Below are 20,802 nucleotides of genomic sequence, written 5' to 3'. Positions count from 1 at the left end.
CACCTCTACCCCGATATAACGCGACCCAATATAACGCAAATTCGGATATAACGTGGTAAAGCAGCGCTCTGGGGGGGTGGGGGGGGCAGCTGCGCACTCCGTTGGATCAAAGCAAGTTTGATATAACGTGGTTTCACCTATAATGCGGTAAGATTTTTTGGCTCCTGAGGACAGCGTTATATCGGAGTAGAGGTGTATTTACAGCTAGGGTTGGGTAGACAATTTGCAGCTAATAATTTGTTTGACAAGTTTCACATTTTTCTCTTTTTACAATTACAATTAACTTGGTATCGTCTCAAAGATATTAATTATGGAATAAATTCACCCCTTCACATAAGTACTGCCTGTAGCAGTTTTGGAAAGGCTGAACACCCAAAGCATGAGCACCACTGCAGCAGTTCATTTTACCTGAAGACCTTAAAGTGCTTTACGTAAATTAAGCTTCATAACATCCATAGAAGGCAGACAGATCTTTTTATGCCCATTTTACAGACTGATAAACTGAGGCACAGAATTTAGGGCACACACATAAAATGGTGAGAAAATACACAAAAACTTCTTGGCTCAAATTTCCAAATCCCGAAGTGCTCATCAACTTAAACTGTAGAGTGTAGGGTAAAGAATGCACACACAATGTTTACGCCAGTGACAGTCTACTAGTGCTATGTGCAGGACACAGAGTCAGGGAATTGTCCAGTTACAGAAATACCTATCAGTCATATTTGCAACTTACATGCACAGGGCTAAGCACAAGAACACTTACCTATGGTTCATTAGAGTACAATAGCTAGATGTAACAGCTGGGAGGATGCTGACTGTCTAATACTACTATGTTTCCATAGTGATCACTACAACTATTGTGTGATTTGGATGCATCTGACTATGCAGGTCCTATTTCAGCACCTCACAGAAATGATGTATTTTTGTTGTCAAACATTTCTGGAACATTTGCTTCTCTGTCAGCTCCAGGAAGCTGATGTGTTGCCTATAAACTTTATGCTTTGTGTACTTGGAACTCTTGTGTATCTTCCCTCGCTTTCATTTTCCTCTATATTAAAAGACTGAGCACTTTTCTCTTTGGTTGAGGGTATTGTACTCTCATTTCCAAATCGCCCTGTGTATCTTGTGATATCCCTTTTCAGTCTAAGGCAATAAACAATTTTTGGAAACATATGGGGTGAAATCCTGGCTGCACTGAAGTCAATGGCAAAACTCCAGTTGACTTCAATGGGACCAGGATTTCACCCATAAACATTATTTTTTTCAACATGATATGGGGTTCTGAATAGTATAATATTGGCGCTTTTGTACTATGTAAAACTACAATATAGAGGTTTTAATGAAAGTGCATGACTAACATCCATATAGTCACATGTTTTGTCAGTTATACTGATGACATATTGTCCTTATATACACCTGATGAAAGCAATAAGTAAGACATTTTGAATTGACTTGATTTTACTAAATGCATATCCTATTATAGCTCTTCATGGCCCTAGTCCTGCTTCCATTGCAGTCAATGGATGATTTATCATTATTTAGTGGAAGCAAGCTCAAGCCCACCGAAAATACATTAATATACAAATTATATCTTGATTGCATCTGCTTTACATAGATATAAAAGATTATTGCTATATTTTACCATATCTATATATGGCTATGCATCTACAAAACACATAAATTCAGAATCTCCAATATATTATTCCTATGAATATTCAAAGGACAGTATTTTTTATACCAGTTAAACTGTAAGGATGGTTTAATGGTGCGATTGCAAACTTTAGACTGGGGAGACCCAGGGTCAATTCCTTGCTCTGTTGACAGACTCCCTCTGTGACCTTGGCCAACTCACTTATTCTCGCTGTGTCTCAGTTCCCACCTGTACAACGGAATTAACAGCACTTCCCTACAACAAAGGGGTATTGGGAGGATAAATACCTTATTAAAGATGTTACATCTGCCACTCAAATGTTATGGATGTAAGCACCTAAAATAGATAGCTAAACTAGATTTAATTGGACGAAATGTATTTTCAATACACATTTAAGGATATTTTACAAATATGTTTGCCATTTAAGAGTGCCAGCTGTTACCGACAGTTATGCAACAGTGGAATGTGAGACATCACAGATACAATTTCCCTGTACTTGGAATAAACCACTGCATAGTAACTATTGATTTATTATGACGTTTTAATGGTGACCCCAATGCACAGCACTAATGTACCACATAAGTATAGTGACAGAGAACCTTGTAACAAGGGAAATAAGAAAGTAGCCTTTTCATTATTATTTACTCATTACCTCTGTAGTTATTTCATCAACAAACAGCATGGTGACATCCACTGGACTGAGGTACTATATAATATCTTTTTCCACAGCTAACCCAAAGGAGCATAACAGCCAATTCCATCACTTGTGCTAATCATACAACTACAGTATTAAAGTAAACCTCTGAACCCTCAGAAATGCCAGCAATCCACCCTGAACAGAAGAAACACCCTAAAATTTTTTCTTAACCAGTTCCAGGTGAAGGAGATACAAGACAACGTACTTAAACTTTATGCTATTGCTGGTTATAGCGTAATTTAAAAAAGAATGGAGAACTTCAACAGTAAAAGCACCAGTGTAGAGAACATGCCTAATATAAAACAAATCTTTGTAATAAATTATCCTTATGGAATATATTCACTCAATGGAGTGTATTGATAGCTAAAAACCATTAAAATATACATCTTCTTATATTAATTACTGTGATGCAATAAGCTGACTATTTGACAGGTGGAATATATGCAGGTTAAAAGAATGCCAGTTGTATTCATTAGTTTTAGCTTTAGTGGCATGGCCATAAGTGTTAGAGGTCCTGAATCTGGAGAATAAACACATCATCATACAATTATGCTTAATCTACAAGGTTATCTGCCAACCTACTGAGTCAAGCATTTGTGGAGCATGTAAGGTGCAAACCTCACCAGCAAGTGTTCCAGCACTATTTTGTAGTTTCCTCTGCTGTCATATAGGGCTTATTTACATTCTGAGCTGGGGGGGTGATTCTCAGCTCAAGACACAGACCTGAGCAAGTTCTGAACATGCTAAAACTAGAGTGTAGCCATGGTGGTACGAGCAAAGGGAGCCGGGGCTACCTGCCCCGAGTACTTGCTTATGGTCTCAGATGGATATGATTTATAGCAAGCCTGTCCCACCACTCACTCTGCCACCCCTACACTCTATTTTTAGTCCTCTAGCTGGATGAAAGCTAGCAGGAGTATGTCTCCTAGAGCTGGAAATCACTGCCAGCTTGAAGTGCAAACATACTTTTAGAGAGCTACATACAGAAACAATGCAGCTGCACAATATTCCAAGCAACATTCTACTCCTGAAATCCATTCCTAAGTGCTGAGTTACAGCTGATGGAATATTCTGAACCCAATTTCCCCTCTCACACCAGTTTTACACCAAGACAGTTTCACTGAGTTAATAGAGTTGCTTCTAATTTGCAGTGGGGTAACTAAGAAGAGAACCAGTCCAGCTATAAATTTTGTTCTGAGAAAATTAAGGTACCTTCAATTGTCACAGGATTGCTTGAATAAATAAAGGGGAATTCCTTACTGGTATTTCTGAGAGACACGTTATTTGGTTATAAGCTTGCAATTACCTGGATAATACCGGGCGAGGCCAGTCGCACTGCCAAAAACCTGCCATAACAAAGTTGGGTCTTCTTCTCTGTTCTTTTTGAATACCTCATCCAATGCTCCAGTCCAGTTGAGTTCATTTAACACTATTGTAGCTGTAAAAGAGGATACATATTTGGTATTACAAAGCAAAGTATTTACATAATTAGCAGCTAATATTCCTTAAAGGAATTTTAAAAATTGTGAAAGATTTAACATGACAAATATGGTGCAGGGGCTGAGTAAACTATTCTAACAACTATTCCAGAGAGTATGTAATTTAAGTAAACAACAGAGTAAGTTTGAGGAAATGCTCCTTGAAAGTATTAATATTCTTTAATTTTCTTGTACTGCTTTTTTCCCAGTGATTCATCTGTATGCAAAGATCATTCTTATTTTTTTTTTGGATACTTAATTTCTTCTGTGGAATATGTTGTTTCTGATGGGTCATTCTATTCTTGATTCCAGGCTACGAACAAGTAAATTAGAGGATGTAACCACATAACCTATTTGATCACAGGACACAGCCATGTGACAAAGCAAGGTGATACCAACAAAAGATGTATAAGTCATTGGAAAATGTAACAAAGGTCTCTCTTTCAAGCTAAATGCTATTATTTAAGATGAATTCCATGGAAAAGAGAAAACAATGAATTAAACAACATTAGAATTGTAAAACTGAGCTGGGACTAGCAACCAAAACCATGCTCATTATTGCAAGTTAACAGGACTTCATGTTTATGGATGTGAACACTTGCAGAAAGATCAATTCTGTGGACATTAATATTCATGAGCAGGGTCAGTTCCACAGTGAACTTGAGATACAAGGAAATTCATATGCTTAAGCATGATCAGCACTAAACACTAAGTGGCCAGTGACATGGAAATTCATATTCACAAAGCTGCCCTGTACTGATGCTTGTGTTATTTTTGCAAATATTTATATTAGCATGTTCTATGCCTTAGTTTTAAAAGTGGAAAAAAGATTGTAGGGGCTTTATGAACAATGCTCCGCTACAGTACTAATCAACTGAACAAATAATGAAGTTGAATTATGGTACCATGCTTTAATCAGTTGTAAATCCAACTAATTTCCAAAGATATTTCAATCACAGTAGGCACCAGCTTGGCATTAAGATTTTTAGAAGAGAGCAAGGTTTTAGTTGGTGGTTGGGTCACTAATGCTTTCCTTTGTCTTGTCTGATGCTTCAAGACAGAAATACATAGGTTATAAAGATGATAGTGACACACTCATTACCAACAGTGAACTCAAAAGGGGTGGGGGAGGGGGAGAAATATATCTGAAGTGACAAAATGTATGTACAATATTGCTTTTCATCAGAATTGTCTATAGGAAATTCAAGCTGGACTAAATAAAGTGAGTCCATCTTTCAGACAAAAAAATGGATCGTTCTGCAAAGCTTTATAGGTGAGGTGGACGGAGGACCAAGAATAAAAACTTGGTACAATATTGAAGTTAATATCGGCATCTAAACTGAGGTTTTGTACTTAAGAGTAATAAATTGCTAACATTAAATTTCATAGGTTTGTTTTTTTAAGGCTAACGGGACATTTGGTACACATTGTTCTGTGAAAGAATTATTTTTTCAGAGAAGTTTCAAAAGTGCTTTCTGTTCTCCTGAGATGCAGACTTTTGGAGAAATATAAAATTAAACCTCCTATTCTCCAGATCCCTTCTAACCAATAAATCTTTACTATATACCCAGTCTCTTTGTCAAATATCTAATTAAATATATATTTACTTAAGAGGAGCAATTCCCTCAGGTAAAGTAAGTACTTACCTATCATTTTTAAAATGTTTATTGTACAATGATGTTCTTTAGAGCAAGTTTGCTCTATTGTATAATTATGTAATGAAGCACTGCAATCTTTGTACAGTCCTTGTAACACTCTTTTTAATTTGTGCAGTGATTCTCTCCTGGACCTTACTTACATTACTAAATACCTAAAGTGGAATCCTGGCCCCAGTGAAGTGAATGCAAGTTTTGGCATGGAGTGCCTCTAAATTAAGAACATGGGGAAGATGAAAGGAGGGTTTTTGCATTAAGACACTGGACAGAGACTCAGGAGATAGAGGTGCTATCCTCACCTCTGCACAAACTTCCGTTATAACTTTGGGCAAGTCACTTAGACCACTGAAGTCAATGGGATTTAGCATATGCTTAAGAGTATGTCTACACTACGAAATTAGGTCAATTTTATAGAAGTCGATTTTTAAACATCGATTTTATACAGTCGATTGCGTATGTCCTCACTAAGCACATTAAGTCAGCGGAGTATAGTATCCTTACTATCGTGGCTAGCATTGACTTACGGAGCAGTGCACTGTGGGTAGCTATCCAACAGTTCCCGCAGTCTCCGCTGCCCATTGGAATTCTGGGTTAAGCGCCCAATGCCTGATGGGGCAAAAACATTGACGCGTGTGGTTTTGGGTACATGTCATCAGTTGCCCCTCCCTCCGTGAAAGCAACGGCAGACAATTGTTTCACATATTTTTTCCTAGAATATCATGCGATCTGGAGGCTTCTGCCTCAGGCTGCTCTCCAAGCCGGCAGCACCGCACGGTTGCACCTACCCCAGCCTACCCCTTGCTCCCATGGCTCATGAAGCCTGGACAGTAGTAAGAAGCAGTTCAACTATAGGTTGAGCAAGTGCAGAAAGGTGGTAGAATGTGCCTTTGGACGTTTAAAAGCTCGCTGGCACTGTCTGCTGACTAGGTCAAACCTCAGTGCAACCAACATTCCCATTGTTCTTACTGCTTGCTGTGTGCTCCATAATATCTGTGAGAGTAAGGGGGAGACATTTATGGCGGGATGAGAGGTTGAGGCAAATCGCCTGGCACCCGATTTTGAGCAGCCAGATACCAGGGCGATTAGAAGAGCACAGCAAGGCGTGCTGTGCAACAGAGAGGTTTTGAAAACCAGTTTCATGACTGGTCAGGCTTCGGTGTGACAGTTTTGTGCGTTTCTCCTTGATGCAAACCCGCCCCCTTTGTTGATTTTAATTCCCTGTAAGCCAACCACCCTCCCCCTTCAAAATAAAGTAACTATTGTTTTGAAACCATGCATTCTTTCTTTATTAATTAAAAAAAAAAAGAGATAATGGACAAGGTAGCCTGGGTGGGGTGGGGCAGGAGGGAAAGTCAAGGCCACATTGCTTATTGTAGCCACACTAAAAATCAAACTGTTTGAATGACAGCCTTCTGTTGCTTGGGCCATCCTCTGGAGTGGAGTGGTTGGGTGCCCGGAGCGTTCTTGGGCGTTTGGGTGAGGAGGCTATGGAACATGGGGAGGAGGAGAGGAGTTATACAGTGGATGCAGCGGGGGGTCTGTGTTCTTGTTGGCTTTCCTGCACTTCCAACAGACGCTTCATCATGTCTGTTTTCTTCCCGACTAGCCTCAGCATCACATCCTGCCTCCGCTCTTCGCGCTCAGTTAATTTTTTTTTTTTTAAATAAATGGAGATATCCCATCTCCTAGAACTGGAAGGGACCCTGAAAGGTCAGCAAGTCCAGCTCCGTGCCTTCACTAGCAGGACCAAGTACCGATTTTGCCCCAGATCCCTAAGTGGCCCCCTCAAGGATTGAACTCACAACCCTGGGTTTAGCAGGCCAATGCTCAAACCACTGAGCTATCCCCCCACTCCTTTCCTGGCCTCTGCCACTGAATGTCTCCATGCATTATGCTGTGCCCTATCAGTGCGGGAGGACTGCATGAGCTTGGAAAACATGTCATCGCGAGTGCAGTTTTTTTCCCTTCTAATGTGATAACATTCAGGGAGGGAGATGATAGGGGGAGCGTAGAAACATTCTACGCTGTAAGATTCTGGGGGGACTGCATGGTCACCTGTGCTGCTGAGTGCTGCTGAGTTCACCATGCTAACCAAACAGGAAATGAAATTCAAAAGTTCCCAGGGTTTTCCTGTGTACCTGGCTAGTGCATCGAAGTTCAAAGTGCTGTCCAGAGTGGTCACATTGGAGCACTCTGGGATAGCTCCCGGAGGCCAATACCATCGATTTGCATCTGCACTATCCCAAATTTGACCCAGCAAGGTTGATTTTAGCGCTACTCCCCTCGTCTGGGAGGAGTACAGAAGTCAATTTTAAGAGCCCTTTCGGTCGACAGAACGGGGTTGGTTGTGTGGATGCAGTCATTTTTGAATCGACCTAACGCAGCTAAATTCGCCCTAACACCATAGTGTAGACCAGGGCTTAGTGCTTTGCTAAATATGGATGAACTTGAGCACAAGTGTAAAGCTAGACATGTGCTTAAGTGCCTTGCTCAATTAGGAAGGACTTATTTCTCCATGATTCAGTTTCCCATGCTTAAAATGGGGATAACGATACGCCCCTATAAATCTATTGAAGTATGTGAGGTGCTCAAATACTACAATGATGAGTATCCCAGAAAAGCCTATGCATAAATAATAATAATAATAATAATAATAATGGTTAACAAGGGGAAAAAAAGAGTAATCACACATATTATTGAAACAGCTAGATACTACAGTGACAAGGACCTTACAGATATAATAGAGTAATTCACCTATTAATAATTCCTCTGATTTTTCTCCATGGTTTTATATGGCAAAACCCCTTCCCTACTTCTGATATTTGTGGAAAAAAGGTGCTAGACAGTTAACTTTAAGCATCTTCTTTATTTATAGGTTGATTCCTCACCACTCCACATCCTACCCCCAGGATTTTAGAATATATACTGTATTTTGCCTTAAAGTACTATTTTTGCACATGTGAAAGAGACTTTTTCCTTATTTATGCATTTTAAGAATGATTTGTTAAAAATGAGAAAAAAAAAAAAGTCCAGGAAAAAAACTGTTTCCTGCCAAGTCTGAATGCCTGAAAACAGGAGTTTACGAGTGGAGTTTAACTGGACCAGCAAAAGCAGCTCACACCAACACCAGTTATAGTAGTTAAAAAAAGCTGGGAGAAAGCTGCTAATGATATGAATAGCATTTCTACTGTCACATTTTCAAAAGCAAACCTTCCAGCACTCCAGAAATTAATATAGTGAATGCTCCAGTTTTAAATTGCAGAAGCTCCTCACACAATTGTATGGTTCAATTTGCATCAACTTCCTTTTAATTCACTCTCTCACTGTGACCGAAGCAACGTGTCATGTACTTGGAAGCAAATATGTATAGTGCAATGGGGGAAGGCTGTTATTCAGATACCACAACATAAGGTCATTAAAACAACCATTCCAGGAGGAGGTTTGGTATTTGTGTGTGTACTATAAAACAACAAGCTTCTATCACAAACAGAATATCCATCCAAAGGGACAGGGAGTGAAGAAATAATTGTAAGGAATTATAGCTTTCACCATCACTTTCAAAATTTGTATTTATTCAAGAAGCTTAATACTGCTTTGCAGTTGTTGATGGATGTACTCTCACTTTAAATAGGCAGGAATGCCAAAATTTGCTGACAATGAGATCTACCACTTCTCTGGCTGCTAATAGGCAATTTCAAACTGGCACCTCTGATGAATAGTTGATTCTGGTTAAACTTCTAATAGCAATGCCTCTGAAGCTTTCCAGCTTAAGAAAAGCCATCTTAAACAAACCAACCAACCAACCAACAAAAAACAGCTATTCCTCAAACCACTCCCCCCCATAAAATATCAACTCATTTTGCACATAACTAAATCATTTCAGAGATATTGAATTCAGCTGACCATGATCTAAACTTTAAGATTTGGATTTCTATTGGCTTCCCAAATGTAAGTGTTTCTTATAGTAGCTATAGTATATTTTCATTTATTTTTGTTGTTTTGAAAAACTGGACCTTCCTAAAATGGACTTTTGATGAGTTGTAGTGGCCAGGTCAATTGAGAAATGACATTTTCTCGAATCACTTACCTTATCTTTTGAAGCACACCATTGTAAGAGGATGGAGCTTTTGATGATAATGGCAGAACATCAAGATTTAGATAACTGGCTTACTCCTAAATCCTCTTAAAAAACAGGCCTTGATCTTTGGAGATTGACTCTCAATGTACTTCTATTGCTACCTCCCACTTGACATGGGCAGGAAAGGAAAACTAAATTCATCATCATACAATAGGCAACATCATTCTTTCCTGCTAATTCCATTGAAATACATTTATCTTTTCTCCCCCCCCACCTTTTTTTTGTTTGTTTGTTTATGACATGGGATTCAGGAGCCTTGACAAGCCCTGGATTCAATCTGCCTCTGCAAATGCAATCAATAAAACACTACACTATTATTTGCTCTCTGTTAAGCAGAGCTGGAAGAACGTAGTTTTGATGATTTATTTAATGTATAGGCCCTGGCCTGAGTAGAAGGCAATGTATGACTTTATTTGAAAAGCCTGGGAGCTATTTACTATCTCCAAAAAGATGTCAGCTACTGTTCCCTAATGATGCTGCTATGCATACACTGGAGGGAACAGAAAGCACCTCCTCAGCAATGCATTTATAACATAAAAGTGATTGTCTTTTAGTGTGATGGTGGGGGGCTGGGTTTCCATCTCCTATTTTAATGAAGTTCAATCATTGATTTAAAAAAGCACACACAACTTAGGCAGAATTATTGTGGTGAATGTTATATATTATTCCAGTCAAATACTGGGCTATTGGAGTGAGGATATATTTACAGGTGTGTATTTATTCACGTGTTCACACTTGTGCTCAACCCCCCGCTCCCCAACCCCAGTCAATAACATCCACACATTACAGAAATTCCACTGAAAATGTATTCTATTTTTCTGCCTCATATGTTTTATTACAAAACCAGTACACTTTACCTACATTTTTCAGAGCTTAGACACTTTCTGGTGCATGTTAAAGGAAATAGTGCTAAATATACTCACCAATCACAGAAAGTTTTTACTGCTATCTCATTTACGTGGGGCTGAGAAAGAAAGTGTAATTTCCTGTAAGTTTCTAAACAAACCTAGGTACTGAGAGAATTTTTATTAAGTGCTTAGGTGGCTCATACATATAAATCTGTGGATGCATCCACAAATACTAAAGTTCTGAAGAGGCCATTTAAAAAAAAATACAACTCAGTGATTTTCAGAGCTTCAAATGAAGATACTGGGGTAATTCACCTCACAAGGTATGACCTGGTGACCTACAATTTCTCCCATGATATACAGCTCATCAGAAGTAAAAATTCTACCATACATTTAAGTAAGTCTTTCTATATGTGAGCTCTTTCTGTTAAGGCTGTGGTTATGTAGGTAGGAAGTTCTCTGAAGAACCCATGGCCTCTACAGAAACTTTTTCCACTGCTTGGAGATCATCTGTCCTCATATCAGTAAGTCAGTCTGCAGCTGTAGGGTCCCCTTGCTTTTAGATGCACAAATAGCCATGCTGGCAAAACAAAACAAAACAAAACCCCACAACTTCCATCTGTGACTAGCCAGAAGAATGAACTCTGCTGTATTGGTCACAGACCTGGCCATAGTGATGACCTCCAGATAACTGATACAACTTATGTCAAAAGTGAAACTAGAAACCCTGAAAAAAGCTCCATCTGAGCAAAAAAAGCAACCTTTCAGTTTAACTACACAGTAAACACCTCACCAAAGTGCAACACTCTCTGTGCTTGCTCATTACACAATACAAGTTCAAGGTCTGCATCCTGTTATTCAAAGTGTTCTATGGGAATGGCCCTAGCTACCTAAGAGATCTCCTCTCCCTCTGCAAACATGACCTCACACAACAGCTGAGTTCCACCAGAACAGTGATGCTGTCAATCAAAAGGGAAAGCTCATGGGTGCAAGAGAAAGAAATTATAGAAAATTAGGGTTTTCATGAAACTAACCATTTTCAGAATTAATATAGAATTAGTTTCTTAGACATGGCTTCTCCCCCACTAATGTGTTCTCTCTCACATACTGACAAAGAAAAACAAACACAAATATTTATAAAATAATTAAGATATTCTTCTACATGTCGAGAAGTGAGAGACAGAGAGAGAGAGAGAGAGAGAGAGAGAGAGAATGAGAACAAGCACTATTGCGATTTCTTTTTTAATTATATAGAAAGAACTACAATATTAGGGTGTTGGGGTCAAACAGGTACCTACACAGATACTGGAACCCAGAAATTAACCCTAGAATTCAGTTAAAATAAAAGGCAGATAAGCAATGATTATTAATGCCACACTGCATAATTCTAAAAATAGTAAATATTTACTCTTCACTCCTTTGCATTGTGTAGGTAAATAAATTCTAAGATATTGCAAGATTCTTTCATACTTAATTTTGATATTCTGTTGAGCCAAAACATATTTATAGCAAATGGGAAGATTATTTATACATACACAAAGAGATAAGAAAAAGAACTGCGCAGTCGAACTACAATATGCTAATTTTTTCAATATTACTGCACACATTAGTAATTACCTGCTTTTTCAGTTATTTAGATTCAAATCATGATCCTATTGATTTAATCCTAAATCACTAAAATATTCTCTAGAGCAGCTATCTCGCTGAATATATATTTAAAATAAAAACATATAGCTGTAATGTGGACAAACTGGAGAGAGTCCAGTGGAGGGCATCGAAAATTATTAGGAGGCTGGGGCACATGACTTATGAGGAGAGGCTGAGGGAACTGGGCTTATTTAGTCTGCAGAAGAGAAGAGTGAGGAAGGATTTGATAGCAGCCTTCAACTACCTGAAGGGGGGTTCAAAGAGGATGGAGTTAGGCTGTTCTCAGTGGTGGCAGATGACAGAACAAGGAGCAATTGTCTCAAGTTGCAGTGGGGGAGGTCTTTGTTGGATATTAGGAAAAACAATTTCACCAGTTGGGTGGTGAAGCACTGGAATGGGTTACCTAGGGAGGTGGTGGAATCTCCATCCTTAGAGGTTTTTAGGCCTGGCTTGACAAAGCCCTGGCTGTGATGATTTAGTTGGGGTTGGTCCTGCTTTGAGCAGGGGGTTGGATTACATGATCTCCTGAGGTCTCTTCCAACCCTAGTCTTCTATGATTCAAATGTACTTAATTCATACTCTTATTTTTTAAATTGGTGAATGCAAAGAAATATAAACATTTGTAACAGAAATTATCATCATCAGCACGCTATATTCAAGTTATATACATTTTGTTTGTCTGCTTTAACAAAAACTAAACAGGCATCTCTGAAGAAACACAAAGTAACACTATCTTCTTTATCATTTTGTCCAAGTACCAATATGGCATTTAAAGGACAGAAGGAACTAAAAAAAATATGGTTCTAAAATTGTTCTCTCTAATCGTTTCAAAAATAGTTCAGTAAGCAGGGAAGAAATGTTCAATGGGATTTTTTAATGCATGTAACTGTTTGGTCTTTTAACTACAAATCAAGTGCAAAACCTTGGTTTGGAATGATCCTTAATCAGTAGTTCAAACTGAATAATTTCAACATCAGAAATTGCTGAAGCATAATTTTATGATATACATGTAACACTCTTAATTAGAAGTCCAAATGGTAAAACACCCTGTACTTTTTTTTTTTTTTTTAAATGTATGAGTTCTCTATTCCCCATTACATAGCTGACATTATGGATTAGATACTTCTATTAATGAGTCACCAGAGAAGACACTGAAATCTAGCATTCAGTTGTTTCTTATGTCAAATCAAGAAAATTAATTGGCAATGCCATATGATGTAAGCTGACAGGTTTAGCTGCCACATGCTGATAGCAAGAATGGCACACTAAAAGCTCATAAAAAAGAGAAATGCCCAGGAGAAGGAAATGAGAATAAAAATGTCAAGAACAGAGGATGGAATTAGGCTTCTGTTACATCTCAACAAGAGCAATTAATAAAATGTAAAGTAGGCATCAAAAGCTTCACCAGTACGAACTCACAGTGTTTAAATGAGTTATTCACCACTCTATATAAAACAAAGAAGAAACATTTTAAAAATGTACCCTGGCCTACAGGGGCGGCTCCAGGCACCAGCGCAGCAAGTGCGTGCCTGGGGCGGCAAGCCGCAGGGGGCGGCGTGCCGGTCGCTGTGAGGGCGGCAGTCAGACTGCCCTCGGCGGCATGCCTGTGGGAGGTCCACCGGTGCTGCGGTTTCAGCGGCAATTCGGCAGAGGGGATGCCGAAGGCGCGGCACCGGCAGACCTCCCGCAGACATGCCGCTGAATCCGTGTTACCAGCGGACCGCGCTGCCGAAAGCCACCTGACTGCCGTGCTTGGGGCGGCAAAAGACATAGAGCCGCCCCTGCTAGCCTACTGTCAGTTGTAGTTAGGGTGACCAGATGTCCCGATTTTATAGGGACAATCCCGATATTTGGGGCTTTTTCTTATGTAGGTGCCTATTACTTGCCACTCCCTGTCCCGATTTTTCACACTTTCTATCTGGTCACCCTTGTTGCAGTGTAGATTTCTCTCCAAACTAGGGATGGATGAATCTTATGATTGTAGAGGTTTTAGCACCTTGTGAATTCTTTTTTTAATTCACAGTGGTCTCATAACTAAGTCAGTTTGCAAAACTTTTTCCTTTGTAATTTAAACACATTTATTTTCGAAAAATGGCTTCAGCTTGAAAATAAAAGAATCTTTTGTAATTTAATGCATATACCATCTATTAAGGATAAAAAACATTAAAAGCTAGGATGGCACAAGTGATATCCCTATTTTTGGAGGGATTTGACACTATTTTTGCTATTTATTTTTTTGCAATCTTTTTAGTCTGCCCACTCATTCCAATTTGCACCCCTTTCCCGCTGCTGCTCCGGTCTCTTTCACATGAAACACAAATGCAATAATAGCCAATGGTTCTGAACTTTCAGTTTTACAATTATAACAATTAGGGTTCAGACACCCCAAGGAAATAACAGGGGGTCGGAATCCCAAAGAATGAGCAACTCAATCAACTGATTGTACACAATGTTGTTATATATAAATATATGGCAAGTATGTTTTTTATGAAAGCTTATAATACTTTGAACTTGATGGTCATTAGGAGAGATGTATACAGGTATAGTTATGAATGTATACATGTGTATATACGTAGAAAATTGTAATTGTAACTGTGGTGCAACTACACCACCATCTCACAACAGGGGATGAAGTAATCAGGCAGGGGGAGGCAAGTTGTTTACACAAAACCAACTTCAAATACCATCCACTGTCCAGCCAGGTGGACCACTGAAGTTAATAGTGGACCACTGAAGTTAATGGAAAGACACTGAAATCAAAAAGAAAACCCCAGGCTTGGAGAACTGAGGCTTGGTCTACACTAGCAATTTTCTTCAGCATAGCAACATCTCTCAGGGGTGTGAAAAATCCAACCCCCTGACAGAGATAGCTATTCCGACCTAACCACCAGTGTAGATTGTGCTAGGTTGATGGAAGAATTCTTCCATCGACCTAACTATTGCCTCTTGGGCAGGTGGAATACTGACATCGATGGGAGAACCCTTCCCATGGCCATAGGTAGCGTCTACGACAAAGCACTACAGTGGCACAGCTGAGCCGCTGCAGTGTTTTAAGTGTAGACATACCCTGAGATATAAGAGAGTTTCCCCCACTCTGAATAACCATGAGTCATCATGCCAGGAGAAAGAGGGGGGGAAAAAGAAGAAAAAAAACAAAACCTTTTAAAAACAGGCTTGATTTTGAAGGGTTTCAGATGCTGTCCATAAATTTCTGGCTAAGTGGAATGCTGTCTGTGAAATATTGGATCCCCTCTAGGACAGAGGGCACACTGGAAAACTGTTCCAAGACAACAGGTAACTTGTGTTAGAAAAGGAAATTTAGCTAATACAGAAGCATAAAGCCTGAGATTGTGCCTTTATGTTTATTTTCTGTGTAACTTGCATGTGTTGACTTTTCCGCACTATTTCATCTCTGAATCTACAATTTTTCTATTAACTAAACTTTTGGTTTATTTTTACCCCAAGCAGGTGAACTGAGAACTGGGGGCAGGTTTCATTCCTTTGTTGGTGACAAACTAGAGGGGGAAAAGTCCAAGTTTCTAGCAGGTAAGAACTAAGGGATTTGGGGAACTGAGGACAGGAAGAGGCTGTTGAGGTCATCCTGCAAGGAGTAACTAGGCTGGTGGAAGCCAGAGTGAACCTTAGAGACTTATAGGCTGGCTACTGGTGTCAGAGCTCTGAGTCATAACAGCACAGCACCCAGGCACCCAAAATTATAAGACAGTGGTGATAGATTCCCTTACTGGTCTGGGTGATCCCCCAAATGTCAGAACAATGCTCAAAATTATGCTAATGGAGTTTGGCCAACCGAAATCATAACTAAATACAAACACAACTGCTTTGTTTGACCACTGAAAGGGGACCAGTGGCTCTACACAGAACAAAGAAAGGGATACATTTCATTAAAATAGCATTGAGAATTATTGCCTTTTTAACCTTCTTTCCCCACCCCTCAGTATTGCATTCATTCTGAAGTCTGATTTTATCAAGTTTTTTTTTCCCCATTTGCCAATAGGTGGTGATTATATAAACTGTAAGTACCGCCTACTGGCGTATAAGCACCAGTGAACTAACATGAACCAGCTATCGACCTCACCGAGCTATCGTAGTGTCCAGCTATATAATTTATAGAACATTTTGCAAATGTATTATTAAGGGGACTGTCTGGCAAAGGCTGAAACAGAATTCAGGAGGCAGGGGTCCTAAACCTGTTATCACTTATTTAGGATCTTCTCCACCATTATAGTAATTTAGACTTCAAAAGCTCTTTTAAAAACTAGCACGCTTAAAATCTGCTTTTGGCTTTGTCCAGATAGGAAATCTGCCCTGATTACACTTAGCCACTATGTAGCTACATCAGCACGTACCTCTAGCGTAGACAACTTCACTATTGGTATCATTGCAGGTTACTCTACAAAAAAATTAAGGTAAGATGCACTAGTACAAGCCAATGGTATAAGATTATAATGGCTCATTCTGTTTGATCTAGGGGTTTGCGCTGGTGCAGTTACACTACTGGCTGGCCAATGATGGCTGAAATTGGAGGAAAATTCAGGCCTTTGAATGAGCAAAATAAAATGAACAGAAAACCCGGCTGCGTATGCACAAAGATTTAAAACACAACTTCAAAACTAATACGCCAATTTATTTCAAACCTGGGTTGTTCTTTGGACCTCAAAGTCATCGAGGCTAGATGAGACCTAAACTTCTAGTGCAGGGGTGGAGGTGGGGGAAAAAGGGGAATTACAAGAGAGAAAATTCTTTAAGAAGAAAAAAAAAAAGTATTTTCATCTGCCTTTATATAGCATAAGGGAGCCAAAACAGCAAAAGCTTTCTTTCCCTTTGCAGTTTGCTGTAAACTGTTATGCTCACTTCTACTAAAATTTATATTATTTGTAGTCAGAGAATTCTTTGAAAACAGAGATGTTATTACAAATTAATTTCATACCATTCACAGAGTACCAAATTGTCAAGACTTTCCTTATGACAAGTATACTGTATAACAGCCTTCATTCCTCTTATTCTTATACCAGTGGCAGTAACGCCAGACATATGTTTGATGTTTGTTACAAATAAATGAAAGGCAACTTTAACAGGCCAAGTTTAATAACCACAAACATTGCTGATTTTTTACAGTGGCTCTAATCAACAGAGAGGTAAAGCAGTCACTAATACACTTATTCATCCAATTAAATATATGGAAATCTACTTTAAGGGATGCAACATTTTCATAAATATTAAAAAGGCACAGACCATTTCAGTGGATTTGGCTAATGGAATCTAATTTAAACCCCATGTAAATAGAAGATTAATGAGCAATGGGGAGATGGGGATACTGGTTTATTCTATCTAATTGTATCTAAGGCTATAGAAATCCAAGACATACATATTGAGTATCACAGGAATACTATGAACAAACATACGTGAGAAAACTGATGACAAGATAAAGCCTGTTCCTTCAGTTTATGTAGTACAGATATGAAAGACTCTTGGTCTTTGTTGATACGCTAATATTCTCATGGATGAATTTTCCAGCCTAAATAATAGTAGAGTTTTCCTAACCTCTGTAATTTTTGCTTGGCCAAAAGATTGCACCTGGGTTCTCTCTGGAGAAATCTGCTGATAAAAGAAAGGATTGGAGTGTGGCTGAGATCTCCTCCCTCAAAGGAAATCAGTTGGAGGGATACAGAAACAACAACAACCCACCATGCAACTGCGTATGCCTTCTAGAAAGCCAAACAGTCAAATAATACAAAGGAGGCAGGAAATCCTCTATCCAAAACATGTTTGTGTCCTGGATGTTTATTTGAAGAATTAATAAAGCTGTTCCCTCTTCAGAGGGCTATGGGATTTTGGAGTTAGAGATGAAGCTAGCAGCCTGTGCAGACAGTGATGCTGCTTATTTCCCCAAGGACCTCAGCCAAGATTTTTTTGCTATAAATACTCTTCCTGCATTTATACAAAAGGAACAGCTTGTGTTTTATGTAGTCTACAATACTATTCCAAATGGAATAGGAGGCAGACACGCTCCTATGCCTTGTTCTCCATGATACCGAATTACATTCCGCTCTCAGGGTGAAATCCTGGCATGATTGAAGTGAATGGCAAAATACGCACTGGCTTCCATAGGGCCAGGATTTTACTCCCCCTTCCCCTATGGTTTCATCAAAGAGCTTTTCCTGCATCTTTCATCTGTTGTGTTTATAGTCAACAGATTGGTAGCAAGGTCTAGAGAACTGAGCACAGGACTGGGAGTCAGGAAATCCCAAGTCTTATCATTTCTTTAGATCTAAAACCAAACAAAACTTCAGAAAGCATGTTTCCAAAAGTTCATGATGTCTTTGACATCAAAGATGCAAAGAACTTAGATAATACAAGTGCAGAATTTTTTTTCAGTCCCATAAAATGGGGGTTACCCTTCTTCCAACAACTAAGCCCCGCCACACAATACACCCCCAGCACCCACATTTCAGATTTATCATCTGTATGTCACCTATTCTTTGGGTGTTCTATAAACAACTATCCCAGCCAACCATCTTACCTGAACCCCATCATCATAGTGCCTGAGAGCCACACAATTTTTTAATGGCTTTATCCTCACAATACATCTGCAAGATAGGGAAGTGCTATTATCCCTATTTTACAGATGGAGAACTGAGGCACAGAGTGTCTAAGTGATTTCACCAAGGTAATCCAGGAAGTCAGTAGCGGAGCAGGGACTTAAAGTTATCCCAAACTCTAGGCTACTGCCTTAACCACTGGACCATACTGCTCAGGTATTATAGGAAGTGGTAGTCGTTAAGTCTTTGTTGGAGGTCTCCTATCCATGTACTGACTTACACTGACCCCATTTAGCATGTGAGATCGTATAGAATCCCAGCATAGGAGATACAGCGGCAGGAAAAGCTTTAAGCAACTGCAACATTAGTAAGGAAGAGACCAAATCATTTTTAAAACAAAGCAATATATATTTGTCTTAAATGTTACAAAAATGTAGTTGCAAAAGCTTCAGGTATTTTAATCTTAAAAGCCATCACCCCACCCCTAATTAGTAACAATTATATAAAGAGAACTTTGGAATCCTAGAGACTGCTGAGAATTGATTCTTTTAAAGCTTAGATGTAATTCATTCCATAAAACAGGAAGGGGCCCGTGATTAATTGTCTTTAAGAAAATAAAAACATATGTAGCAATTGCTGAACAGTAAAGAAAAGCATCTGGAACCAAAATAGTCAGGACTATTTTTTTCCCCTAACACCTGTCAAATAACTGAGAATAATTGAACTAGCTTTTCCAACACATGCCTGGAATCAAGGACTTAAAGTATTGCAAATTGATAAGATAAAGACTATATTAAAATGGGAATCTGGGTTTAATGTAAGACATTTAACTTGGGGCCATGCTTCATAGTCAAGTATAAACAAACTTAGACCCCACTCCTGCAAATATTTATGCACATTAAATTTTTCACGATACATGAAACATATGAGGACCTGTAAGACTGGGGATCAGATCCTCAGCTGGTGCATACTGTTCATAGCTTTGACTTCAGCTGAGAATATGATCTTACTTCCACAGGGCATTGTGGTCCAAACATACAAGGCCTTCCTTGCAGGACTGGTTTAAAAAGGAAAAATAAAGAACCATTGTTTTTTAAATCAATTAAAAATGAGTTTATAACTAAGCAACACTGGGCTCATCATAGTGAGATACCACTGCCTCCATTTGTGATGTCATTCACCGCATACAGCGATTAGACAGCTCAGATATAATTCTGGTCTGGTGAACTAAGAGTGAAGGGTCAAATAAATTAAAGCAGATTAATAAAACATAGCTGAGAGGAGGAATAACTGGGCTTGCCAGTGATAGAAGATATGCTTTCAACAAGCAATACACTGGTCTGTACTTAAATAAATGTGTCAGTCTATCTGGAATAAAGTGTTGCTCAGTGATTTTCAGGAGCAGATTTGAAATGCTCCAGCTATGGCCATATTAATCTGTTATAATTGACAGCAGATGCCACACAGTTTCAGCTAGCGGAACAGAGCCATACAAAGATAAAAGTACAGGGCATGACAAGAGATATCATATCAAGTTGTTCAAAACAGATTGTTGATATGTAGTATAAGAAATACTATTTGCCTTTGGTTTCTTGTCTGGTACTCCGTCTCCTGTCTAGAAACCAATCACTACCTATTCACTGTACAATGAGAGGCACATTCTTGGTGCAAATTGTTATAGTTCCATTGGTTCAATAGAAGCTAAGCCAGCAGAGATGTGACAACTTGCACCTAGTGAGGATCTGCCCTAGAATCGATGCGCTTATCAAGAACATCTGTCCTTTTCCATTAAAATGGAAGACCCACTAAGCAAAGCTGAGCCACTTAAGCCACTTAAAGGACATGACAACACTCTAAACCAGCATATTCCCCTGTACGTCCTATACACACGACACTAGTCCAGTAGGGAAACCAGCATCAGATCTCCATTAATAGGGCCCTACCAAACTCAGGGTTCATGTTGGTCAATTTCATGGCCACCAGATCTTGAAATTGGTCAATTTCAGACGTTTACATCTGAAATTTCACAGTGTTGTAGCCCCAGGGGTCCCTATCCAAAAGAGGATAGTGGTGGGGAGGGTCCCAAAGCTGTTGTAGGGAGACTGCAGTATTGCCACCCTCACTTCTG

General features: G+C 39.2%; 1 protein-coding gene across 5 annotated transcripts in view; it reads right to left on the bottom strand.

The window, feature by feature from the left end:
* The window catches only part of CACNA2D1 (calcium voltage-gated channel auxiliary subunit alpha2delta 1), a 676,857-nt gene that overhangs the window by 192,911 nt on the left and 463,144 nt on the right, over nucleotides 1-20,802 (bottom strand). For 4 of the 5 annotated variants that reach the window (XM_034765601.1, XM_034765592.1, XM_034765610.1 and 1 more), the window contains exon 1: nucleotides 3,655-3,667. Coding sequence is in view for 1 of the 5 variants with exons in the window: in XM_034765627.1 (XP_034621518.1) it covers nucleotides 3,655-3,786 (132 nt within the window). In the remaining 4 variants the exon portion in view is untranslated. Of the gene's footprint in view, nucleotides 1-3,654; nucleotides 3,787-20,802 lie in introns of those variants that run through there. The other variant, XM_034765627.1, reaches the window with a different exon arrangement.

The sequence above is a fragment of the Trachemys scripta genome, chromosome 1, assembly GCF_013100865.1.
Source record: "Trachemys scripta elegans isolate TJP31775 chromosome 1, CAS_Tse_1.0, whole genome shotgun sequence".
In the NCBI taxonomy this organism is placed as follows: domain Eukaryota; kingdom Metazoa; phylum Chordata; order Testudines; family Emydidae; genus Trachemys; species Trachemys scripta.
Note: the sequence above shows the minus strand (reverse complement) of the source record. Positions and strands in the feature narration are given on the sequence as shown.